General features: G+C 39.9%; 1 protein-coding gene across 1 annotated transcript; it reads right to left on the reverse strand.

Annotated features, from left to right (window-relative positions):
• Positions 1-84: 84 nt before the first annotated feature.
• map3k20a (mitogen-activated protein kinase kinase kinase 20a) lies at positions 85-27377 on the reverse strand. The gene is made up of 20 exons (XM_085373813.1): positions 27310-27377; positions 25659-25848; positions 23397-23484; positions 19911-20012; positions 18299-18364; positions 18180-18208; positions 17089-17226; positions 13160-13246; positions 12158-12232; positions 11975-12081; positions 9827-9962; positions 4051-4095; positions 3926-3956; positions 3679-3818; positions 3510-3572; positions 3333-3422; positions 1362-1478; positions 1148-1222; positions 896-1046; positions 85-800 (listed from the first exon to the last, which is right to left on the reverse strand). The coding sequence occupies exons 2-20, from the start codon at positions 25815-25817 to the stop codon at positions 85-87; spliced, it is 2415 nt and encodes an 804-aa protein (XP_085229939.1). The 5' UTR covers positions 25818-25848; positions 27310-27377.
• Between the last annotated feature and the right edge of the window lie 34 nt (positions 27378-27411).

Here is a 27411-nt window from a genome sequence, read left to right on the forward strand (position 1 = left end):
TACTAATTATGTCATGTGAGCAGACATAATCCATGTGTAAAACCTTTTCAGTGTGTAACATGTTCAGTTCTTGTGTGGCCTACATTAAGTTCTTCCACCACCACCGCGCCCTCCCCTGCCCCCCCTCCTCGGTCGACCTCTGACTTGTTTATTGTCCTGCCGTGGTAATCTCTTATGACGCTCCACTTTGATCCACCCTCCGTCACTGCTTTGGCCCCCCTCCTTTTCCTCACTGGCATTTTGTGTCACAGACAATAAACCCGGTATCGATGGTGTGCGGCTCTGTGGTCTGGCACTGTAATTGTTGGACGGCGGTCTCCATGGATGTCGGGGGGTTTTGCCACCTTTATTATGAGCATGTCCACCTCTACCACTACTCTCTGTATGACCCCAACCCTGCACCCCACCCACAGTAAATGTATTGCCCGTGTTGCTATTTCTGCGATAGTTATGCACTGCCCCTGCACTGAGCGGGCGCTCTCTGTCTGAGGTGCTCTCTGACGTAGTGCTGGAGGGACTGCTGCCCTTTGACCCCAGATAGAGCGTTGAGAGTTTGGCCGACAGGCTGGCAGTTGGCGAGGAGCTGCGTGAGTCGGCCCAGTGAGAAGAGTTGACGCGGTTTGGAGAGCGGCGCACAGCTGCAGCATAAGAAGACACATGTCTTTCATGTGCAGACAGGAACTGAGGCAGAGTGCGAGCATCAGAGCTTGTGAAGGCAGTGTGAGCAGCAGTCGTCGGCTGGGATTTCTGGGCTATCATCTGCTTCAGTCTTACATTGTACATCCACTTTGGATCAATATCTAAAACAGAAAACACGTACCTCATATACACCTCCTATATGAAGAATTTTTTTTTCCCGCTAAAAAAACGATATGAATAAATAATAAATATTTACCGCGGTTTGATCTGTCCTTGAGGTTCCAGTCTGTGCTAGCTGGGGCTGTTTCAATGACGAGCTCCACAGTCTTGATCTCGTCTCGTCCACCATTGACGCTCCATGTCATCGAGCAGCTGTGTCTGGTGGACTTGGGAGACTTGACATCATTCTGAAGTGAAAGTAGTGATATTTAATGTATGTTGTTAAACATGATTGTGCGTGACTGCCTGTGTGATGCATTTTCAAACTGCAGCTGCTAAAATGACCCACCTCATAATTGACGGTATAGTCCACTCTCTGGTTCTCCTGTAGCCCAGTGACCCATTTGTCCATCACAAAAGGTGGCTGCATTGAAAAACATTATTTTGTTTGAAAAAAACAAAAGATAGACAATTGCAACCACCACAATACGTCAGGTTAAAATGCACCAATCAAAACATTTAAAGCAATTAGATGTGTTACAGAAATGCGTTTCTGACGGCACCTTAGTCATCCGCAGGATTTCAACGTCTTGTCTGTTGGCGTTAAAGATGACATCTTTGATGTAGGTTATAGCGACTTCATCGCCGTCGAGTTCCATGTACATTTTCCATTTGCAGTCCTTGAAATAAAATAATTGCCGGTCAGATAATGTAGGTCTCAGCGACAATAGATGTAAAAGTTTTTAATTTCACTCATCTGTGTGGAGAACTTGGTAAATCTTGTATATAAACCAACAGCACAACCTACAGGTAGTTGAATGACAGTGGCCAGAAAGCCTCACATTGTGGGTGAAGACAGATAAGTATGAAATAAAACTTTTAAAATAAACTGCTAGCAGACCAAAGGGGAGAAAAGACAGAGTATACATGTAAAATGCAGTTTGCATGTAATGTCTACAGCAATGCAAACCTAAGTTAAAAGACTGATCTTTATGGAATTAGGTTCTCTACATAAATATACCTCAAATTCGGCACATTTCATTAAATTACTCTAACAGAGAAACGGAAACAAAAATCAGCAGCAAATATTTTCATGCCGCTATTCTAAATTCCAAACATTTAGGCCTTTTCAGAATCCAGGATTAATTTTTTGGAGCAGGAAACTGTCTGATTTTAGTTGATAAAACCTTTTTTTTTCTCCTCATGGACTGCTGCAGAGAGACACACATCAAACTGGGGAGGCACAAATCGAAGCGGTCCCCAGCCCTCTTCTTCTGCATACTGAATGCTGACGACGCACGTAATGATTTCGCCAATCCCTAAAAGCTGCCAGGAAGCTACAGGTCACTGCTTAACCACACAGGGTTCATGGCACAGGCCAATCCATTGTGTAGTGATCACAGAGAAAGACATCAGAGGAGTGGCACTAACACACTCGTCTGAGGAGCCTTCGCCCTCTCCTTCATCGTCCCCGGGGGCTGGAAATGACTCAAAGGGGGAAGCTTGAGCAAGCCTCTGGCTCAGAAACACACCAGTGGCCCAACGCTGGCCTGGTGTCGGGCCTGGACGGTCGCACCGGGGCTCCCAGGTCTATGCTAGTCTAATCACTCCAGCAGAAACAATGTCTGGTAATGATGCCTAGGACCCGAGTGCGTCTAATGACAACTCATACATAATTCAGCACCTTTCACTTGGCTGCACGGTGATATCCTCATTAGTAGGGGACCCTCAGTGGCTGTCAGATGGTGGCCGCACAATCGCAGGCCCTCATTTTGTCTTTGAGAAGTGCAGCTGCTTCCATGACATCGCCAGCAAAGAGGGGCGAAGAAAAAAATGCAGTGCGGGTTTGTTTTATTTAGTGCAAAAAACCTTCCAGTTTGTAAAAACAAGGCTGACACGGAACCTGACACCAGGCAGGGGAAAATAATTAGCTCTCATTTTCTCAGCCTCCTGTTTCCTTCTCCCTGCTGTGTTTTCTACCCACTAAACCACCACATGTCAGAAGAAATGGGAGGCAATTAGCAGGCTCGTTTCAGCCCTGCCGAACACACTGAAAGAGGACTATTTATGATGGGACAATGAACAGCTGAAAGATTAAATAACGTTTGCCTTTTAAAAGAAAATGACTTCTGGCTAAATGGGCTATTTTTGATTAAATTCAAACAGCAAGTGAAGAGCCACCCTTTCTCCACAGTTTGAGACCCTAACAAAGGGCTGTGAGCAAGTCGAGGTGGATGTGGTACATGGCTGAGCCTGAAATGTTTATTTGTCTGGTTTAATACATGTCTAGTGATGCCTTGAATGGTCAGCATAACAGCCGCCATCACGAATCCTCAGAACAAACAGCTTCAGTTGTAGTGGGCCGATTCAATCGCATGTCTCTATATCTCCTTAGAAAGTATCAATTATGCCAAAAATGCTCAAAGCAGAAAACATTTCTTTGTGATATTCTTATTTTTTTGGGTTTCATCGCTTGCTCACAGCTGCAAAATATGTTGGAGTCAGTGTTTGAATGTGTTTTCTGACAGACTTACAGACTTTCCTGTTGCTGGTTTCCAGTGGTACCCAAACACCAGCTCCAGATTTACAGTTTTACTCTGCTCCACCTCCTTTTCTAGTTCATCCTTGGGGAAGAAAACAAAAGCACATAAACATAAGCCCCAAAAGGTGCGTGACAATAAAAATGTAACACGTCTAACAGATGAAGATACCTTCAGCAGTGGCGGGAAGTGGACGAACCCGAGGTAATCATTAGTTAGCTTTTCGATCTCACACTGGAAAAAGAAAAAAATTCCCTTTGAATTCACCGCAGAGCCAAATATCAGAGAGCTCTGCCGATACCCCGTAAAAGTTTTCGGTTAATGGTTAACAGTGTCTTGCCTTAAGGTGCATGACGTGACCTTTGGACTTGACCCCCATGTCCCGCATGTCGGTTTCTGTGAGCAGCAGCAGCCTCCGTCCGGTGATGTGGTTTTCTTTAAACAGATCCGCATAAAGCTGCATGTCACATGCGCTGTCTCCTGGCAAAGACACAACCAAACATTGAAACGAGCGCGGAAAGAATGAAGAATGCGAAACAGAAAACATTTAAGACGATCTGAACTGTTTAGAAAGTAAATGAACAAACCTGCGCCAAATATTTGCTGCATCCAGAAATACTAAAGGAAGAAAATCACGATGTAATCGTTTTAATAGCAATCATGACTGTATCACAATTTAAATGGCTGCAAGTAAAAACACACTGATACCAACCACATGCTCCTCTGTCCAGGTATATATGTCCAACGTGGGGAGCAACTGCGAAGACAAGACAAATTTAATCCAAAGCAACAGAATGTGGTTGGATATAGGCATCATGTGTCCATCTAAAAAAGGCCAGAACTCCAAAGTAAAACTCACAAGACTAGTAAATATTATTAAAATGGAAAATATCCATATTTTTGTCCACATCTTTGAAACCATTACTTTTTCAGTTATTGTGCTTTGTGATTAAGAAGACTGGATGTAGCCATAATGGACTATAGCCAACAGAAATGCCCATCTGACTGATCTAATGTGATCTATTTGAATGAAAAAAAAAATCATTTATTGCTCATTAAATGCAATCAGGCAGAAACTTGCCAGCCAAAATAAAGATTTCATCATTGTGATTATGAGACTGGTGTGTAATGACAGAAATAATGCAATGGGAAATTGGAGAAAATACGTCTAAATGAATGAGTAATCCCCCATTCACTGTCTTCTTCCCACGACATCCTGTAACAGCTCGGATTATGAACTAAATGCCAGGCTCAGTCGACAGTCGCTGAGGCTGCTGCCTCATAAAGCCACTCAGCCCTACAGAGCTTTTCCGCCTCCTCCTGTAATGCAGTTCAGAAGTAAACAGATTCGGAAACACTAAGCCAATGCCAGAATCCCACTGGAGTGACTTAACATCACTCTTCAAAAGCCACATTGTATCTCACAAATGAGCAGCCATGCTCGTGTGGCACGTCATTGGCAAGTGTGGTTAAATCTAAAAATTTGAAATGGGGGATACAGTCTTTGTGTTTTAAGATTTATATGTGGAACATGCAGGAGAAAAGGACTTTGAGTTGGGTTTAATTCACACAATTGTGCCCCCATGTGGACTAAGTGGATGATGGGTAGTCAGGCCATGGATATACCTATAAAGAAGCATGTAGTTAATGTCTCAACAAAAGATTGAAAAATGGCCACAGGAAATGCATATTTTACTTCTTTTTTTTTTAAATGAAAACACTAAAAGCCATCCTCTGTTATCATTACGTTTATTAATACTAGCTATAGAAATGTAACTAATATCATTTTAATGGCAAAACGTTTGTTTTATTAGTCACTAATTGTTCAGATGTGGAAAGTAATGAAATCGAGCCAAGGCAGATTAGGAGAAAGTCAAAAGAAAATCATCTGTTAACAGGAAAATAAATCAGATGAAGAAGTTTCACTATTATAATGGAAAATAAAGGAAATAAGAAGTTTTCCCATGGAAAAACACAAAATGCTGATTGTTATGTCTAGTGTAATATGTCTACGAGTTGATGGCACAAGAGGATAGGCAATATTTGTACAGGATTATTAGCTCATGGCAAGAAGCTAACAAGCAACAACAGAGGAATACAGAGGATTACATCCTCATGAGACTGACTGATTATAACAAGCGAAGGGGACAATTTAATGGGCTATGCTCAAGGAAGCATGTCCTTCCCCCACAAGAGGCATAATACCTAAGTGAACACTAATGCTAATATGATTTTCTGTACTGTAAAGAGCAGCTCTTGAGACGTGATTTTGTGTGGATAAATACAGCGTGGCGTCTATAGAAAGATGTTACTTTGTTAAGCTCTAAAATGTAAATTCTTTGGCTGAAAATTCATGTTTTTTTGGAGGCCTTAGGAAGAAACCTGTTTTCAAAAGTAAAATGAGAGAATGAAGCTGACAGCCACACAGCAAAGTCCCTCTCCTACTGTTTTGAACCTGGGTCACTCAGAGGAAAAAACATGTACTTTCTTATCCTGGTAAGAGACTGTGTCTCAACAACTGCACTCCACCACAACCAGAACAAATTGGCCAATCTTAATGTCAGCAAAATGTCACTTCATCATAAAAGCCTGGCCTTCTCTAGGCAACTGGATCACATGGCTCTTTCTTCACAGCATGGCACTATACATCCAGAACATTAGGCATACGGCAAATTACATCCATAATATCCACAGGTGGAGGGCTTCAAATATGTTCTATAATTGTGACCAAGTTCCCGCACCATATGTGGTGGAAATACATCATGAACGCAGCTTATAAAGCAGAATAAATGCTCTTTTATGGTGTGACAAAGTAATGATTAATGAAATAATTGTCGAATAGTTAATAACGCAACTTAACAAGCTGTTCATATTAGTGCTTTCACAACACCAGTAATATACAGTGGGGGATGTAATTATTTGATCCCCTGCTGAATTTGTAAGTTTGCTCACTTACAAAGAAATGAACAGTTTTTAGTTTATATGGTAGTTTTAGTTTAATGGAGAGAAACTGAATTTCAAACCAAAAATCAATAAATTACATAAAAGTTATAAGCTGATTTGCATATCATTGTCTAAAATAAGTATTTGATTATTAATATCTCATAACATGACTAGCATAACACAAGCATAACATGACTTGGTACCCTGGTGGAAAAACCCGTAACATTTCTTGCAGTTGGTCACCAGGTTTCCACACATCCGGGGAGGGATTTTACAGAAGCTCTCGAAACCCTTAGGTTTTATGGCTGTTGCTTGGGAACTCAACATTTCTGCTGATCAAACTTAAGATTGGCTTGTCTATGTGACTACTTGAGCAGTGGCACCTTGCAAGTACTGCAAGATTCCAATCCATCACAGCGTAGTGTGCTTCCAATAGTGTTCTTGGTGGCTGTCACAACTGCCTTCATATCATTAACAAGCTCCTCCTGTTTTTGGGCTGATCCACCAGCTTTCTCATGATCATCCTCCAGGAGGAAAGACCTCGCATGGAGCTCCAGACTGAGGGCAAGTGATGGTCATTTTATATTTCTTTGCACCAATAATTGTCCCCTTCTCGCCACTTCTTGCTTCTTGCATATGGTCTTATAGGCATTTCCAGACTTCTGCAGGTCTGCAATCTTGTCTCTTTGAAAGCTCTTTGGTCTTGGCCATGGTGGTGGACAGGTGTGCTTTATAGTGTGGTGTGTTTATGTATATAAACAGGTGTGTTTATATACATAACAAGTTGAGATCAGGAGTAGCTGTAATTCATTAATTGATTGATTGTTGTCAGCATGTCAAATGGGCACACACCCAATCTATAGGTGCCAGAATTCTGGGTTGTAGGAGATCAATAATATTTCACTCAATTAGCAGATCAATTTATAATCTTTGTGTAATATGTTTTTTTTCTTTCCATTAAATGAAGCTACCACACAAATTAGAGACTGTTCATTTCTTTGTAAGTGAGAAAATATGCAAATCCAACTGGGTATCAAATAATTATTTCCCCCACTATATTCAGTGAGATCACACTATGTGATGGATGCAGGTGGAACAATACCAAACACTTGAAGGGTTCATTCAGTGTCATCAGACCACAGGAAGTGTCCCATTTCCACTGTCATGTTGACACAGCTCACAGACCTGGAGGAGTTGCTCGACTCACGTGTTGACCTGCATGTTAGAGTGCAGGACAGGCCAGCCAATAAAGCCTCAAGTCTTCTATCACAGACTGCAGACTCACATACTCATTACCAGAGGTTGTGATATGAGAAGACATCTGTGAATTATTAGACTCCTCAATCACAGACTGAAAGCACGGATTAGTACTTATCTTTAGAGGTAAGAACAGCTGAGAGGCAGGACGATGTCAAAAGCAGGGACACCGTGGGAAAAGACAAGAAAACAGGATAGAAAAGAAGAGACATAGAAGTAAATAACAAAGAAAAAGGTAAATGAGAAAAATCAACAATGTGAACCCTAAAACCCCCAAAAGTTGATTCTGCCCATTTGGACGTAGCATGAACCCTTAATAAAATAATTTAAGAAGCCAAATTTTAAAGTGAAGTTAACAGGACAGCAGAACGACAGAGCACATAGAAAAGAAGCACGTTTAATGCAGTTTATTCAAAGGCTCAACTGACTTGTTAAAGAAATTGTGAGTTGTCTATGTGGGAGAGACAGCTTCCAGGTATCTAACATGTGCATGATTCTGATGCATGGCCATATATAGGTTAAGACAAATGACTAGGTATCATTCACAAAAAACACTGGACCAGGTCTTTATGCTCTTGAGGATACTTGAGGGTGCATTGGAGTTTGCCCAACCAGTCTACATTTGTTTTGTGGACTTGGAGAAGGCATTTGACCGTGTCCCGTTGCTACGGGCCATTTGATCCTTATACAACCGTTGCTAGAGCTTGGTCCGCATAGCCAGCAATAAGTCGGACTCGTTCCCAGTGGGTGTTGGATTCCCTAAAGGACTGCCCTTTGTTACCGATTATGTTCATAATTTTCATAATTTCTAGGCGTAGCCAAGTGGTGGAAGGCTTCCACCTGGGCAGACTCAGAATCTCGTCTCTGCTTTTTGCAGATGATGTGGTTCTGTTGGCTTCATTAAGTGGTGGGCTTCAGTTTGCACTGAAGCAGTTTGCAGCCGAGTGTGAAGCAGTGGTGCTCCGACTGCAGTGAAGCGGATGTCATGGTGAAGAGAGAGCTGAGCATAAAAGTGTAATATTTACCGGTCGAGCTACTCCCCTACCCTCACCTAAGGTCACGAGCGCTGGGTAGTGACTACACGAACATGTTTGCAGATACTGGCCTCCCCCTTTAATTTAGGGTGAAGAGCTCGGCCATCCAGGAGGGGCTCAGAGTAGAGCCACTACTCCTCCACATCAAAAGGAGCCAGATGATCTGGTTCGGGTATCTGACAAGGATGCCTCCTTGGCACCTCCTGGGTGATATGTTCTGGGCATGTCCCAACAAGAAGAGGCCAGGGGGAAGACCCAGGACAAGCTGGAAAGCTTATATCTCTCAGTTGTTCTGGGAACCCCAGACAAGCTGGATCATTTTAACGTTGGTAGGCGATTACTAAGCAACATGATGATATCACAATATACCAAAAATTCAAGGCTTTTGGACATAAATGAAATGTTATCATCATGAAATTATTTAATTATATAAGGCTGTATAAATGCTACAAATGGGTCATCTTGTCCCTCTAGTACAACATTATGATGTTCTAATATAGATGAGAAACTTCAGGGGCCTAAGATGGTAAATGACCTGTACTTGTATGGCTTTACACATCCAGTCATCCACCCATTCACACACTGGTGATGGCAAGCTACATTGTAGCCACAGCCACCCTGGGGGACACTGACAGAGGCGAGGCTGCCGGACACTGGCGCCACCAGGTCCTCTGACCACCACCAGTAGGCAACAGGTGAAGTGTCTTGCCCAAAGACACAACGACCAAGACTGTCCAAGCCGAGGCTCGAACCGGCAACCTTCCAATTACAAGGCGAACTCCCAACTCTTGAGCCACGATCACCCCAGATGTGTGTGCCAATTCTGGCTACTCAGTTGCTGGTGGAGGAGCTGTGGGCTGATAAGATTTTGGTCAGTAATAAAAATGATCATTAGTTGAGCCCTAAATCGTTTTGCATTGGATGTTAGATGCAAAAAAGGCAGAAAAAGGAATAGAATTAAAGCTGTGACTGTCATGTCAGAGGCTGGATGCTTACAATCTAATAGTAATTTTTTATTGTCACGATGCAAATGTTCACAACTCTGTTTCATACTCTTCTACTTTCCTTCTCATTTCAGAATAAGGTTGAGGGGACTTCAGAAGGTAGCTCAGAAAATAAGCCTCTACATGAAAACGCGAACGTGAACAACAGCGCAGAGTCGACGTGCTGCCGCCGAGACCACTTCACAAAGTGATGCGGCTGTCCTGAAGGTGAAGGTGGACCAAAGTGAAGAGGGGATAATGAGGAACTCACCGGACTGTTGGACTGTTCGATGAGTTTGCGCTCCCACATCTTTAGTCGCCGCTCACGCTCCTTCAGCTCTTGCTCTTTAGTGCTCAGGTCTCTCTCCAGCTTCTTAAGTCTCTCAAGTGTAGCTTCAATCTCACACCTTCATCATACAGCAGGAGAAAACTGTTAACATTTAAGGATGGCTGGATTTTTCTTATAAAAACCAAAACCAACATTTTTCTTTTTTTAAACCATGTCTCTTTATTTTCTGGCTTCCCTACAGTCTGCACCACTCAGTCTGAGCTCACTCCTTACATAATTTCCAAAAACAGCTGCCCTGTAGTTTTTAACGAACCTCTGTAAAGCAGTGATCGAACATCCAATGGATCTGGGACTACATTCAGTTAGACTATTCATGACAGCAGGACAAGGTATGTGTTTGAAGGAATAAACGAAGTGGCTCAATAATAATCCAGGTTTTCTTTTTTCTTTTCTTAAATATGTGTATAACTGACAGCAACCACAAACAAAGGATAATATTGTTATGTATGGGAAGTTTTCTGGTTTCCGAGTTCTATTGACAAATCACATTTCAGAAAGACGATTAGGGAACAAAAGAGAAATCCACTGGCAATCTCAATATATCAGTCTGACTTTAGTGAAATTCGTGAGAAGAATCATTCCACTGTTGCTTTTGGTCTTTGAGGGGATTTGTATGTAGAGTGAGAAAAATAAAGAATATAACCACAAAATAAGACAGAGAGTTTTAGGACAGCATCCAGTGACACAACATTAAAATGAATCCAAAATAAAGCCCTGCACTCAGGAGGTGATTACGAGTTACGCCGACACTTTAAATACCAAGTGCAGGACAAAGCATGTTGGGATTTGTTTTGCCCAGCAGGTGGGGCTGCGCAATGTATCGTAGAAAGCCATGCTGAACTTCAGGCCCGCTAAAACTCCCACACTCTTTTCATAAACAAATGCAGCCCAGGCAGGAAGGCCATGACTTACTCCTCCCAGTCCTCCAGTTCCTCCACCCACTTCCTTCACAAATAGTGAGCTCTACGGCCTCCCGCTGTACTGACAGGCCTCTACGTTTGGCATTGCCCTGACCCTTCCTGCTCAGTGAGCATTATAAACAGATAAAAACCTTTTATAGAAAAAAAATACTTAAAACTGAAATAATCAGCGTGTGAATCCTAGCAATGAAGGAATCGACCACGTGTCAGCTTCCAGCCCCACATCTCAGGTGCATACAGTTACATACTGGTATTATCCAGCAGTCACGTTATTGTATTTTTAAGTTATTGTACTTGGAAGGGAGAATGCATTCATTTTTAATTTACACAAGCACTTCAGGTCCATTATGTAAATGTGACAAATGTAACAATACAGCTAAAACAGGAAAGAATATGAACCTTAAAATGAAACTCAAAATCTTTCAATTTAAGTTAAATATTAAGAAGGAAAGAGCCAAAAATAGCATCTATAAAAATAGAACTATTTGGGCTTTTCTTGGTAACACAGATACCTGGGAAGCTAGAAACAGGTACAACAGGTTTCTCAACATCGCTTTTTTACGACTGGAGGTGCCATCTTTCACTTTGAGCCCTCTAATGTTGCCGGATCTAACTTCTTGGGCCAAAACACATTGTCGCTTTCTGTTTTCAAGCAGAGATTTACTTCAACCTGCTCCACCTGCAGATGGCTGCCTGGACACAATAACACCAACACAACTTCTGAGGAAAAAAAACTCCAAGCGCAGACAAGGCCCGGGGAGAGGCAGACAGAGAATAAAGTAACAGCTGAGACTCAGGCTGTGCCGAACACCACCAAACCTCCAGCTGCTCATACAGGCCAATTAAACACTTCTACTTGAAAAAGATGGTGATTATTTTTAGGGTCTTATGGGTAAAGAGAGGAAGTATATCCAGATGGATGATTCTTTGGGGGTTTTTTATGTCTTTATGTAGCTATCAGTGTGATTATTAAAGATCTATATGCATGATCTCAAGTCCTTTTTTGTGTTTCACGGCCCCCGTCAGCTACATTTCCACATCATTCTTTGAAAACAGTCGCACATCTCCCTACACTGAGGCAGTATACCGGCGAAAAAAAAGACAGTTATAAATACATTTACTGGGTTTGAAGAATAGCTGATCACATTACCTCCATTCAGCCTTGTTGTGAAGGAAAGAGTTGCACTGTTGAGGAAGCTGGCTGTCATTAGACATGGACTCTAAAGTAGAGAGGATCTGCTTGAACATTGGTCGCTCCTAAATGAACATAAAACCATTAGCAGTGTATATAATTCATATATCTGCTTCATATTTGCATGCTTGTACAACTTACTTTTGGTTCTGTTGCCCAACACTTTTTCATGAGCTCAGCAAAGCTGGAAGGACAGCCACTGGGGATGGTTAGCCTCTAAACCCCACACACACAGGCAGAGGAAAGAACAGCTTTAAAGGAACCTTAATATGCTAACTTAGATAAGAAGCTCAATACCATTCTTGTGTCTGTTAGATTGCCTTTGTCCTAAAGGGTCTCCTGTTTGTCAAGCATTTAATTATTGCTCTATATGAAGGATCACAACTGCCATAATCAAAAAATAAAGATACACATAAATACACCTGTGACCATTTTATTGAGTACACCTGGCATCATTATGTGAATGAGGCCAAGACTCATTCACACTGTATCATTTTCGTCAACTTTCCACCTACTGCCTAATCTCCATCATGCCTTGCTCCCCACAGCAGTTGCCAGGCCTGCATTCAGTCCTGACAAAATATGGCAAAACACCCTGTTATACTGCCAAAATGTTCCACCAATTGCAGCTGATTCAGTGTGTGCACTGCCTGAATACTGTAGGGTACAAGTCGCCGCTGACCTAATGCTTCAGACACCCACCAAAGGAGGGAAAACGCATCTTAAAGGATGCAGCCAACTGTCGCAAACGGGGGTCCCCGAAACCCAGAGGCGCTTAGCTAACCTAGCCAAAAATTAAGCCCAGTAATGATTATTTACGTGTTGATTATTACTAGTTGTTGTTGTTAATACTCTGAATAAAAGTGCGTTTCAGTTTGGCATACATCAAAGTTGAACTTTTTGTTTTTTATAATTTGGAAAAGGGTTATTGATGCAAAGGTAATTAAACACAAGAGGAAATTAAAACAAGTATAATGTTATAAATTAATTAAACCTCTAATATTATTCTGGTGTAATTAGTGGATTATTGATTTATTCGGTAAGTCATTTATTTACTTTTTCATTTATTTATTTAGATATTTTTATATGCCAGTTTCACTTCTCCTTTCAGAATTGCATTCATGTAATCATGCAGTAAAATACCTCATTCTTCTCAACCACAAGCCAGGCCACTTGTAAGCCTTCCAGGCCTTTGAATGGTATCTCACGGGTGAGCATTTCCCAAAGCACCTGTCACAGAAGGTAGAGAGTCAGGTAACAGTGTTGTAAAATTACACAACAGCACACTACATGTGTGAATGTACACATGAGCCGTGATAAGCATGGATCTGCTGCTGTTACCCATCACCACATGGTTGAATTACACAGAAATATCATAAATATATCAATACCCTCTGTTTATATAGCATGTGTATTCATAGCAAAACACTAAAAACATTTATGCATTTCCCTTGAAGACCACACGAAACATTAAAAACATCAAAAAAGAATCACGCATGATTTAAATGCTGTTGGGCCGCTGAAGTACTCCCTTCATAAGTCAGCTTCTTTTCAGCTGGGCTTCACTAGTGTCAGAAATAATCACCTGTGTCAACATCTTAAAAACCACATAATGAAAAGGTGGCGGAGCGCCGCTTTCAAACATCAAAGAGTAAGACTGTATATGTATACCACATTCCTAAATGTATGCTTCTTGACAGCTGTGTCTAATTACACGTATGTATTTGACTACAGAAATCAGATGAACGTGCAGGCGTCTGAGCGAGAAACTCACGGCTGCTGAGGTAATTTTACCAATGGCAGATTGTAAAATCCTACATAGATCCAAGGAAAAATAATTTTAATTAATGCGTTTGCATTTTACCAGAGTGACTCAATCTTTTATAATAGTGAAAGCAACTTTCAAAACAACTTTGGGGCAACCGATAAGCGATTCCATAGTGAAACGACTTCCAAATTACTCTCGACACTAAGTTTCTAAGAGGCTGTAATCCTGCAAAGGTCGCAAATGCTGTTTTTTTTCCACTTAGAGAGAAGAAATGTTCAAATGAAAAGCATCAATGGGACCGGTTGCCTGATTTTGTTTTTTGTTTTTTTCCTCTTGAGAGATTTTAGTGCTATTTGGTCGACTGCGTTCGTTCTATTTGATAAAATCTTATTTTTAGACTGAAATAAAAAGCTTGCCAATCATATGTTTCCTCTAAAAAAAAGATAAAAAAAATAATAATAACATAAATTGGCTCCAACTTCTTGACCTCAGGCTTTTAGCTGCACTTCCTGGTGAATTATTCACTTCTGTGATCTTTGAAGTACAATAATGAACACCTTTTCAATGGTTTTGATTATATTATTACCACGAGACTGAATGAGAAATAACAGAAATCTAGCAGGCGGTACAAAGCTCCAATGAAATGGCCTTGACCTGCTCTATGAGCCAATAGATTCTTGCTCAACTTTACAGATTTGGAAAAAAAGAAGCAAAAAGAAACTTTCTTCAAAGTCTAAGACTTCAAAGACTCCTGTTGTGAAGGACCTCTGTTATACGCGTTCACAATGGCATCCTTTAAGCACTGATTCTGCCTAAAGCTGTCATCAGTTTTGATATAGTGTCTAATTATTCATCTCTTTGAAAGAGTGCTGCTATTTGTTATTTTCTTTACATTTACTCTTTATAAAATATAATCATACAGTACATAAATATACGAGGAAAATACCCCTCAGCTTCCTGGTAGACACACCTATGGTATAAATTTCAAAATCCTACGTGGCCTTGATTTTCAGAAAACTTAACCTCTGACCTTGAGGTCAAGGTCACAGAGATTGTAACTCGTTCAAGATTTTTAGTAGATACTACTATGGTATCAATTTGAAGATCCTACATCGCCTCGTTCTTGCATTCACAAGCGTAGGTCTCCACACTGCCCACTGGCCAGTAGTTCACAAAACAAATGGATAAAGCCACTGTGACATCACTCATTAGAGATATCCCAACTTCTTATTGTACTATTCTTAGTTAGCGTATTGTCTGTCTTGTCTTAATGTTGGTTTAAAATGGAGCACTGTAACAAAAAATAATTTCCCCCAGGGATCAATAAAGTATTCTGATTCGGATTCTGATTCTCTGTTAGGCTGACTCCATTTCAGTGTTTTAAAAATGCACGTGTTGAGTGAGAGATGGATTTGAAATAGGTACCAAAAGCAGGCCCAGTATGAAGCACAACCTTCGTCATAATCCTTTTTGACTCAAATGGGGACCAGAATTTAGTAAATTCTTTAACTGGTGAATGAAACCATAAACTCTTTGAGAAAGTGTCTTTTTCCCCCGCCATAGGTCATAAAAGTAAGGAAGAAGTAGTTATTTGACCAAAGTCTTCTATGAAATTTCTTTTTGCAACCACAAGCAAGAATGCAGGTTTAAAGTACTTTCTCAATGCCAGAAAGTTGATCCATTTTACCTGGATGCAACGCTGTTGATGTGACAAAACATTATCCAAGTGACTTCATGTGTCTCAGCTGACGGCAAATTCCCCCAACCGTATAAACAGATCCTTATGAAACTGTACTTGCTATAAGGTCGGGGAAATCTGCAGTCAGCTGAAAGAAATGGAAGAAGTCGCTTGGATGAGTGATGAAATGTTTCTTCCACTGAAGAAACATCTGGATGAAGTGAATAAACTTTCTGGAATCAACGCTTCCTCATTTGTTTCACTTTTCAAAAACAGGTCCCTCATGGTAGCTCCTAAAAAGTTTAGTTTGCCAAAATTCGCTCATGTTCAGTAAATTTATCTGTTTGGTCTGTGGTTCTTATAAGAAGCTTATTGCATCTTTCATTATGATACCATTTGGAGTTACCGGTTCCCGGACAAAAACAGGCTTATGATCTAAACTCGTCACAGTGAGAAGAAGTGGCCACATAACAGGTTGAGACAAGCTACAAACACACAGGCAGCATTCAACAAATACAAGAAGGTCACATTAAAAAGACGTAACAACATTACTGCAACAGAAATTGTGTGCGTGCAATGTTAGCGTTACGTTCGGTCTGACGTCTTTCGTGACACATCAAAAGGAATGAGTCAGCTCAGGATTAATAACGACACTACAAACCTCTAGGATCTCTAACAAAATACTTGCGGATAAATGTGTTGCTATTACCCAACCGCTCTTTTCTTGTTAAACCCAGGAAGCTGATTTTAGTGTAGAAGTAAGAAAATTGTCCTCTGAATGACTACGCTGCTCTGTATGGGAGAGGCTAGGTGCTAAGTGAGCAGGACAGGAGGAGAAAGCAGGTCTGTTCAAACAGTCAGAGACTGCAAGTGATAAACTTTAACTGTTAACTCTTAGGATGTTATGTGTTAAGGGAGGGCAAAAGGACACGAACACTAAGACTTTTCTATTAACCTTAGAATAGAGGCGAATAAATGGTAACTATACAGAAAAATGGCACCAGCTCCAGCTTCACGGGGCTTACATTTAAAACGGCAAAACTCAGACCAGAAAGAAGAAAACCAGACAAAACTATTTCATTTTTTTTTTAAACTGAAACATAAAAAATAAAAATCAAAGGGCTAAGATGCCAAACATTTTTGGCACTGAGATAGAAGAAGTATATTATTATGAAATTGTTTAGATGTTTAAAGCGTGCATAACTATATTTATATCATAAACATAACAGGAAACAGATGGTATATTTTGTGTCCAAATGATCTAATTCATACACGATGGTTTTATGACACCCCTAAAGATCTTTATGTTGCCCTGAGGATGAAAAGTAAACATCAGATTTATGAAAATGCAATAAAAAAAAAAATCTTCACCCTCAATAGATATAAAGCAAGGACGGGTTATTTATTCAAACAATTAGTCATTAAGGAAAATGTGCTCTGTATAAAGTGATGTAACACTCAAGCATATTTAATTTCACCAGGTTCCATTACATTCAGCATTTTACACTGTACTTATGCAACAACACTACAAGGGAAAATGTACATGTAATTAAATTAGCTGAAATCAGCATTTTCTACCATTTTTGTGTGTGTGTGTTTCAACTCAGGTTCTTTTTTGCCACTTACTACTCCGTAGGAGAAGGTGTCACAGGTCTCAGATACAGGCAGGCTCTGGATCACCTCCGGAGCCATCCAGGGAAACGTACCCACTAAGGACATGTGCGTTGTGTGGGTGACAAACTTAGATGCCCCAAAATCACAGATCTGTAGAAATAACAATAATATTAATGTTTATTTGGGTATCCAGAGTAACCTGTCATTCATAAACCTTGTGTCACACTTAAAATATAGCAATCAATAGCAGCATGCAGATTTAGATTCACCTGCTGCTGATGCAACAAATCTACAGCACTGTAATCATATAATTATTCCTGGAGTCATCGTATGTTTCAGTCACTGTGACGCCACAGGCAAATTAAATGTCTCTATGATACAGAAAAAGCCTCAAAGCACTGACATATATAACATAAGGTTTTGGCAGATTTACAAGTGGATGTACTTTGCAGGACTCTTAAAGCAATCACATACTGTACCAACACAATTACTATCAACTTTGGTTTTGTGTCTATCTATCTAAGTCTTATCAGAGAAGAACTGGTCACCGGTCAGCAGCAGATCAGCAAAGAGGATCTCCTTTCTCTCAATCTCATCCACCTATGGCGAGAAACACCGTAACACTGTCCCTGATTACTTGAACATGCCAAGTTAGTCACTGCCCTCTTGTGTCCGTATACTGCTGAAAATATCAAATGAGGATTTCGTGCTTATATTTCTTTTAACACTGAATAGAATGTGAATCCTTAGCTAACAGGGCCATCACATCAAAGAGCAGGTTGAGTTTGTAGAAGTGAGACATGGCACTCCAAGAACCCTGAATTCAAATCTATGCAACAGAGCCACAGCAACAAGGTACAATTTCTCAGTCAGGAAAAGCTGTTAAAACTTAAATTTAAGACAAATTCAACATTGTAAACACTTTTTTTTCCACCTTATCAAAGTTTGTTTGAATAATGTTTTTGTCCTAAAAAGTGCCTGGAGGTGTTTCAAGGTGGCTGGAAAGGACCAGATTTTATGATTACAGAATTCGGATTATTTCCAATTATTTTATGATCATCTGAGATTAGGTTTCAGTCCATAGGTTATATAAAAAGGCTTACTTTGAGAACTTTCTCTGCAGATAAAACAACTGAAAGAGAAAAAAAAGTCAGTAAATGCAGATGTTTACTTAAAATATTTAAGAAATTAAATTTGGTAAACTCGTGTCGTGGTCAGTTACCATTCCTGGACTTCAGGTCTCTGTGGATCACCTTAACAGGAGCTTCTGAGTGTAAATAGTGCATTCCTGAAGCAGAAATAAAGACAAATTTTCAGAGGAACATTAATAAAAACTCATTTGGAAACTACAATCCTAATAACACGAGCATTGGGACACTGTGTAAAACATAAATAAAAAGGGGAACGCAAAGATATGCAAATCTCATGAAACCATATTTCGATTTTCATGACCTCAGCCAGAACTACATTAACATTAAAACTGCCGTCTTTTTTTAGGTCAAAGGGCATTTAAAATGGACTGAGGCAAAGCGGAAAACTGTTCTGTGGTCAGATAAATCCAAATTTGAAATAAAAAAAATGAATTCATTTTTGAAAAACAAAACTGAAGATGACTAAAGATGAGGAGGAATGTCAGTGCCTCGTCTAAAAACCTACATCTCTGATGGTGTGGTTGTGCACCGCCGTCTATGAAATTGACAGCTTGCACATCTGGACAAGAACCATCAACGCTGAAAGGTATATACAGGTTTTAGAGCAACATATGCTCTCACCCAATGACGTCTTGTATATATTAATAGGACAATACTAAAAGGCATACTGCAGCTATTACAACAGTGTGGCTTCATAGAGAAAAGCCCGTTTGCTGAAGTCCACACCTTTCCCCAACTAAAATATCTGCAACATCATGAAATTAAAAAATACGACACGATGAGAGCCAGGACTGTCGAGCAGCTAGAACCTAATATCAGTCAAAAACAGGACAACGCTCCTCTTGGAAAAATCCAGCAGCTGGTCTCCTCAGTCCCCAGATGTTTACAGAGTGTTGTTAAAGAAAGCCAGGACAGTGCAGAGTAGTAAACATGGCTCTGTCCCAACTGTTCTGTGACGTGTTTCTGACATCAAATACAAAATGAGCTAATACTTTCCTTAAAATGGCACATTTTCTGTTTAAACATCCGGTGTTTTCTTTGTTCCATCCTGAATAAAATATGTGTTTATGAGATTTGCAAACCACTGCATTCTGTTTTTATTTACATTTTACACAGCATCACAAATTTTGGGGAAATTGGGTTTGTAGTTGCTCTGATGAGAAGATAATACATGCTTTAAATGACATTGTCATTTAAAGCATGCCTGTTGTATATCAGCAATGAGCAATGAGGCATGGAGCTGCAACCTGCAGCCTTGTTGACTCATTTTCTTTATATTTCCATGAAGGATGACTACACAGCTCAAGCAGATCACTACAAAACTGAACTGCAAGACTGCTGCTAATGCAGTAGATCTATTTACTGTATGGCTGGTTAACATATAACAAGCTAAGAAAAAACTTCTAATATCAGTATTCATTTTACTACTTTGGGTGTTAAATTGTGTGTCTCTTTATTTTTTAATATACCTCATTTTATTCTATAAGCTGCATTTCTAAGAATTGGCCAGAAATTCTATGGAGCTAACTCCGTTGTTTTTTTTAATAACTGTCAAATAAATAAAATGAAATAAAATAAAATTATTTACTACCGTCCTTAAGTAAGAATTAAGCTTTCAAGTTCATCAATCAATCTCACAACATTTCAGCTGTTATTTACTAGTAAGATACATCTGAAGTTTACCTTTGGCGATCTCTGCAGCCCATGTCATGATCTGCCCCATGTCCATCTCCTCACTGACATCACTGGACAGGTAATCATAGAGTGAGCCGCCGCTTGCATATTCTGAGGAAACACGAAAACTTTATACTGCTGCTTAATGAATAAAAATGAATGATGTTACAGTGGTAAAACGAGTTTTACAGCATGCATATGAGTGCAGTATGCGAAAGGGTTATGCAAACACAAATTGGATATTCGGCCACACCACTCATAGTGTCTCGCTAGATTGCTACGGCTTGACGCTGTGGGTGAGCACCAGTCGTAACGAGCTCTCTTGTCCCCTCCGGACATGGCTGTTAAATGTCTACAACACAAAGTTGCTCGTGCTCTGTTGTCAAAGGATTCGTGCATTTCTAATGGGCCATTAGAAATGTATGAAACTTGCAAATTATGTGGACTTTTGCAAAATCTCCTTCATAAGACCGCTGACGACACTAAAAGACAACTATGATGAAACAAAGATTGAAACAGGAACACAAACTTTAAGCTTTACTATGTGTAGACAGAGGCAATCTTGTGAAGTAAAGTCCTTCAACAGAGATAAACAAGCACCAGCTAAACAGCAGGGACCCTCCATTTGTGCGCAATAACCCCATCATATCCCAACACAATACTGTAAACACGCACAAGCACCGAGATAGGAACATAATTAACAACCATAAAATACACCGAGGACTTTTATTATTATTATGAGCCAGAGTTTCCTGTTGACCCTTTTTTGTTTGCTTTTTGACTTTGATACAGGAAAAACTGAATGAAAATGGACAAGCAAACTCATGTGTGAGACATCATGCAGCTAGTTCAACTGCGAATACATGTCTCCTTCTGCACTTTGCACCCATCCACATTCCTTAGATAATCTGTGCCAGCTTCAATGTAAAATGCACTTTCAGTTTAGCGTAGTGGCAGAGTCTTAATCAGTGGAAGGAAAAAAAAAACGCCTTAAAATGACTGTAACTGGCAAATGTACTTTAACCCTGAAACAATACTCTCCTATAATTCATCAGGTTTATGAAGCCGCTGAGTGACGGCAGTTATTGTTAAACTCCTGCAGGTCAACAGAGACAATCAGGTATCTCAGATAGGTTGTAGATAGTGGCTGCGAGAAAGAGGGAACTGATGCTGTGTGTCAACACAGTCATAACAGAGATGATGAATGTGAGCACGGCAAACGTTTTTTTCCCTCTATCTGCTGCTAATTAGATTCTGCCTTATTAAATAGAGACCACAACCTACTCCTTGACAACAAAACCTTCCCTTTCGGAGCTCTGTAGTACAACCGATCCTGCAAAGGAGTGGAGTGCACTGATCGTTTTTCCACTAAACTTTGATTTGATTTCTGATTCTTTTGTGCTTTTTCTTTTTTAACACTATTACATAGAAAATGGCAAATGAATAACATTTTACAAAATGTGGTTAGGCCTGATTAGCCTTTTCATAATAATCTTAGTTTTCTTTCTGATGCAGCCAAATATCCGTGTGTGAAAGAGCACCTCTTTAAGAATATCAAAGGTCTTTCTACACTTCTATATGAGAGACACTTAGAACACTTAGATAACGTCTACAGATAAATAATTACACTGAAAGTATGGACTTGGTTTTACATAACTGCGCTACACAAAATAATTTAAGTAATAACATTTTACTGACTCCATAGTGTAGTAGATTACACCTTCACCTAACACACAAAAGATCCCGGTTCGATCCTGGATTTTCATCAGGAAGGAAATCCAGGTCAAAAGTTTTGCCACATCAAACATGCAAAACTACCCGCTGTGGCAATCCCTTGTAAATAAGGGACAGTGGAATGTGGCTAGCAGCAGTTAATGACAGGAAGGTTTTGCATGGTCAAAAGAAATTCGATTTGCATGAAATAATCTAAACTGTTTAAAAAATTTTGCTTTCCTTTCTGATTGCTTTGAGAAAGTCCTCAGTGTCCAGCAGAACTAAGGTAGTAGTAGAAATGAGTGCATGAGAAATCTCTCTTGAGATATTTTTATGGCTCATTTGACACTGGGAAAACATGTACAGAGAGAACAAGATGGGACCCACGATGGAACCCTGAGGTACTCCACAATAAAATGTAGCTTTTAAAGAACAATTGTTTCCGGTGCTGACAATGATGGATCTATCTTTCAGTTGAAGTTGATCAAGAATTTTACTGTTTTATTGTTATCTTTTGTTCATTTAACTACCTCTTGTTCTCTCTCTTGTTCAACAAACTTTAAAAGTGCAATTTTTTTTTTTATTACTTTTTGTAAAATATTTTTTATTGTTGTATTATTTTGTTTTTCCTAACTTTCCTTTTATATCATAATATTAGTTGGCCTGGTCTTCAACCATGGCTAAAGATTCAATTTCTTTTCCAGGACAACAAAGATTATCATGAATCGCTCTGACATGTTTTCATTATTAGATATTACAAGCTGCAGAGGAAATGCAACACCCTTGTAAAACATTAGCATAAAGGTAAATACAGAAAACCACAATCTGTTAGCATGTCTCTCTCACTTGTTTGTAACGCCGCACACTTATTAAATAGAGCCATGTTTTATAGAGAGAGAAAAAAAGTGCATTGCATCCCGTGGCTTTACTTTCAAAGCGATTTGAAGTATTTAGTGGAGACTCATGTAAACTACTGCTTTATCATTTTTCCTCTTCAGAAGAACAAAGATCTTATATTTGATGCCTTATGTTTGTTGTGAGTCAGGGTGTTTCACTCATTCATTCATTGTTTTGTTTTTTTACAGTTTCGTAAACAGATAGTGAGCTGTCAAAGCAAAGACAACATATTAGAAAGATGATGGATGAAGGGAAGAACCAGGATTTCCAAACATGCAGCAGTTCCTGAATCTCATGGGCATTTTTTTTCATAGTAGCACAATGAAACCGAAACTCTAGGTGTCAGTTCACCACTAGAAGCAAAGCGAAGTTTAATCTTTTATATCGAATGAGTAACTACATTACGAGCCTAAAAATAGCATCCTTTCTACCTATACTGAGCGACACCATTAGGCACATTTAACAGTCAAACTCCATATACACCATTCTGCAGTGAAGGTCGAACAATATGTTAGGCACATTTTTGAGCTGGGGCTCGATTTAAACGACTTTTCTGCAGGATTCCCTGATAGATGCGAGCATGATGGGCCCCTTGTTTACAACAGTTCACAGCTACACGAGCATTTGAGGCTTTATTCTTTTCGGTCTTTGACCTAGACAAAAACTGAAAACAGGCTCACACAACTACTGTATGAATGTGTGCACGTCCTGAGGCCTCTGGCATTCACTCACACTTCCATAGAAACTTCTGCTCCATTGAGCAACTGGTGCGAACAGATTTGGCTGCTGCCTTTTCTATCATGATGTTATCTGGTGGCTCTGTTGTATTCTGTTTTTCACTGAGGTTTCTTTGCTGTAAATATGCATCATTATTTATAAACTTACCGGTGACAATTCCATAGTTGGGAGCCTCGACAATCGCGCCGTAAAACTGGATGATGTTGCGGTGGCTGAGGACGCTGAGGATTTCAGCCTGACCAGTGAACACACACAAGGAATTTTCATGAGAATAGAAGAGAAAATAGAAGCCTTATTTGCATTAGAGTTTAAATAAATGAAGTCTGGATCAATAATTTAGTACACACATGATTTCAGTGTGTGTGAAGTAATATTTTATCTTTAAATCACCTTTACCAAAGGTTCATTTAAGTCTCAGGAAATGACAACATTCACACTCTATTCAGCATGTACATAGCAGAATTGCACATACCGTTCATGCACTGAGTATACTTTCCTTATAGCATATTTACTATGCTACAGATAACTACATTCTTTTACGAACAAGCTACATATTTGATTACTACACCTCATGATGACATACCTTGCAGAACCAACTTTCACAGCAATAGCTTAAAATAATCACTTTCTGTATGACTTCATCAGTCTTTCGTATCACCACACTTCTTGACAAATCTGCTGTTGAGGTTTGGACTTTGACTTGGACATTGCAACACCTTCATTCTTTCCTTTGCTGTTGTCCTGTTGCATGGCCCAACTTTATTGACGTTTGACTCTAGAATACTTTGGTATTCAGAGAAGTTCAAGATCAACTCAGTGACTTCAAGGTGCTCATTTCCTGTAGCTGCAAACAAACCTAAAAAATCACCCCTCCCACTACCATGCATGACAGTTGGTATGAGGTGTTCATGCTGATATACTCTATTTCACCGTACACATGTAACATTACCAAACATCTTCTCTGTCAAAAATAGTCCCAGAAGTCTTGTGGTTTGTTCAGATACAATCGTACAAGCCTAAGCTGCGCTACCATGTTCTTTTTAGACAAAAGAAGCTTTCTCCTCATGATCCTTCCAAAAAGCCATATTTGTTCAGACTTTTTTGAATTGTGCTTTCACGAACTTTGAGATTTAACATGCTAACTGTGGTCTGTAAAGTCTGAAATACAGCTCTTGGGTTTTTTGCTTTTTGTCAGAGCACTGCGTAATCTGACTTTGGGGTAATTTCACTGGGACATCTGGTCCTGGAAAGAATGCGGCATATCCCTGAATGCCCCGAACAAGCAAACTGTCAAAACTTCTAACTTTATAGAGTTGATCACACTTGCTGATGATCATTTTGTTACGTGCATTTGGCTGCTGTTTAACCTCTTAATTCCTATGGAATTAATGCTTGGTTATTCAAAGGACTGCACAGAGTCCTGTGAGAACTTTTTTTTCACATGACTGTTATTAACACCAAACCACAAAGTATCCCAAAGTATAAAAGTTAAAATTATGACCTGATAACTGCATAAAATACTTCCTCAAATTGATTATAAAAGCTCCACCACCCTAACCTAGAAATGAGTGCTTGTATAAGATTTACTGCAATCCATTTAGAACCCAGTTAACTTAAAGTGGATGATTGAAGGAGTCACCATTTGTGAATTCATAAAAAAAAGAATTTAATAAAAAGCAGAAGTGAGAACTTGCTGGTTATCCTGATGCCCCAACAGGAAAGGTCAAAGCAGACTTTGACTTTTTCAGACTTTTACAGAACTCAGTGGCATGGCTCTCAAACTCTGACTGGACGCCAATGGTCCTATGGAGTCTTCTGGAGCGTATACAAAGACGTATCAATGCATAATCGTGGCACAGAAAGGTTAATGTGTAACCTCTTTTTTTTTTGAATGAACCTGATAAAACGATCTCATTTAATCGCAACCAAACACTATAATTAAAGGAACATCTGGTTCAACGTGCAAGGATTACATTATTATTCCCATTGAACAATCTTCTCCCCAACAGTTGAGTGAAGTTGAATGGATATCTGTGATCTTTTACAATTTCATAAAAGAAACAATGAACAATTTTCTGAACATCCGATCACAGGCCGACACACATAATACGATTTCCCTGAAAAGATTTCAAAGATAATTCTGTTTTGTCTTTAAGACAATAGGCCTGTGCTTTCAAAGACACTTCAGGAGCAGCCTTTGCTGTAATTGGACCAAATACATTCTTTCATTTGGCTATAATGTTTCTTTCGCAGCACACTGCTCAGAGAGGGGGAGTATAATGACCATGAGTGATGGGTACAGAAGTCACCAGATCTCGCTAAATGGGATAGCAATTAAAATGATTATTATGCTGACAATTAAAAATATATATGAAAAAAAAAAAAGATCCAGGTAATTAAGATTCTTACCTCATTTTCAATCTTGAGCAGTTTTTTCACCGCCACCTCTTTGTCCTGGGAAATCCACTTGGCCCGGTACACACTTCCAAAGCTGCCGCCACCACAGTTTTCGAAGAAGTGGATGTCATCGAAATTGACTTGCACGAAAGACGAGCTGGGAGACATCATCTCATAATGGCACTCAGTTCCAAGTCAGCTCCTAAAAGAGCGAGGGGGATTACGGGAAAGGAAGGAAGTTGGGTTCACAACAAAATCCTTTGCGGTAAAACAAACTTAATCCATCAAAGCGAAGCTTCACTGTCAAACACCATTTGTGAGTGTGGCTGCAGGTTTGAGGCTGCTTTGCCATCGGTTGATTGAGCATTGCAGGGTGATATCGCTCATTTTAAACTACCACCCCCTGTCTCTTCCACTTTTACACATACAGTCCACCTCATCAGTACCAGTAAGCAATGGACTCAGGGTCCAGACTCTGCTTGTATAAGGACAAAGGCATGTCTGGTATGCTGGGATCATGCAGCTAAAGTCGCAGATTACTCCAGCAGGTTTGGTTCAAGTAGGACAACAAGCTGGGAGATCATACAATTTTGACAATAAAAGCTTCTTTTGTTTCAAGACAAAAACACCTTGAGAGATCCACATATTCTCTTTCTCTATTTAACAGAAAAGATGAGCTCTTCTTGCTTGTGTTGAGGCCAAACATGATGATGTGTGTGTAAGCCAGGGTTAGTGGTATAATGCTTCCAAACCGGACACCACACAGATTTATTATCATATCCTTTTGTTTGTCTGTAGCGACATAAAAGCATCTTGTAAAGAAATAATTCCATCATTACAGGAAATTATAGCATTGCTATTGTTCATAGGTTTCCCATTTACAGCTGAGCAATTACGGCTTTTAAAAGGCTGTTACCTGGGTCCTCATTGGGATTACTATCCATCACAACGGGAAATGCCACCATTGTCACAGAGGGGAGCCATTGCTCTCTGCTGATTTACTTGTATTCATGCTATACTTAGCCTGGCAGCAATTTGCTCAGTGGACCAGCCCCCCAAGTATTGTCTGACCACTCAAGAAGCCAGGGTTACAGGGATACGGGAGTACTCCTGCAGTCATCGCTGGCAGTTTCTCACTTAATAGCAAACACGACTGCAAGCGCCGCAACAATAAGGCCTGACAGCCATATGTCAAACCACAGGTAGTCACTGTAATCTCAACTAAATGATGAATTAATCACTGAGACAGCGAGGTCAGCTTTTGTGTCACTTCTTCACAGCTAAAAGTGTGGTTATATGCAGATGTTACAATCTTAACCAATCTAACCCCTACTCAGTTACTATGCTGTGTATGAGATGCAGATAATACCTGAGTGAGGGTTAACTCACTGCTCAAAACATTCAACAACAACTAGATACAGTATGAGCAACATTAGGAGTAAACTTAAAGCGGTATTACTTTGTTATTATTACATGTTTATAACAGTCTTATATTAATGCACCACGTCACACTCAACAGCCCGCATCAACACATCTGCACGAATGTGTGTTTAATATCAAACAAGACTCGCATTATATTTAATCTGCTGGACAGTGAGCCTATGTCGAAACTGCTCATTGAGACTAATTGGATAACTGGTGAACATTATCGACACACACATACCGACATTCAGTGTGAAGGCTGGCGCTCCGGAGCGGCTGTTCCTCCACGCAGGTAGCACCGGGCACAAGACAAACTTTGCGAAAGAAAGGATAGTTCCGGGAA

Source organism: Diplotaxodon limnothrissa, linkage group LG16, assembly GCF_057381915.1.
Source record: "Diplotaxodon limnothrissa isolate DT_005_m linkage group LG16, D_limnothrissa_male_GT1.1, whole genome shotgun sequence".
Classification (NCBI taxonomy): domain Eukaryota; kingdom Metazoa; phylum Chordata; class Actinopteri; order Cichliformes; family Cichlidae; genus Diplotaxodon; species Diplotaxodon limnothrissa.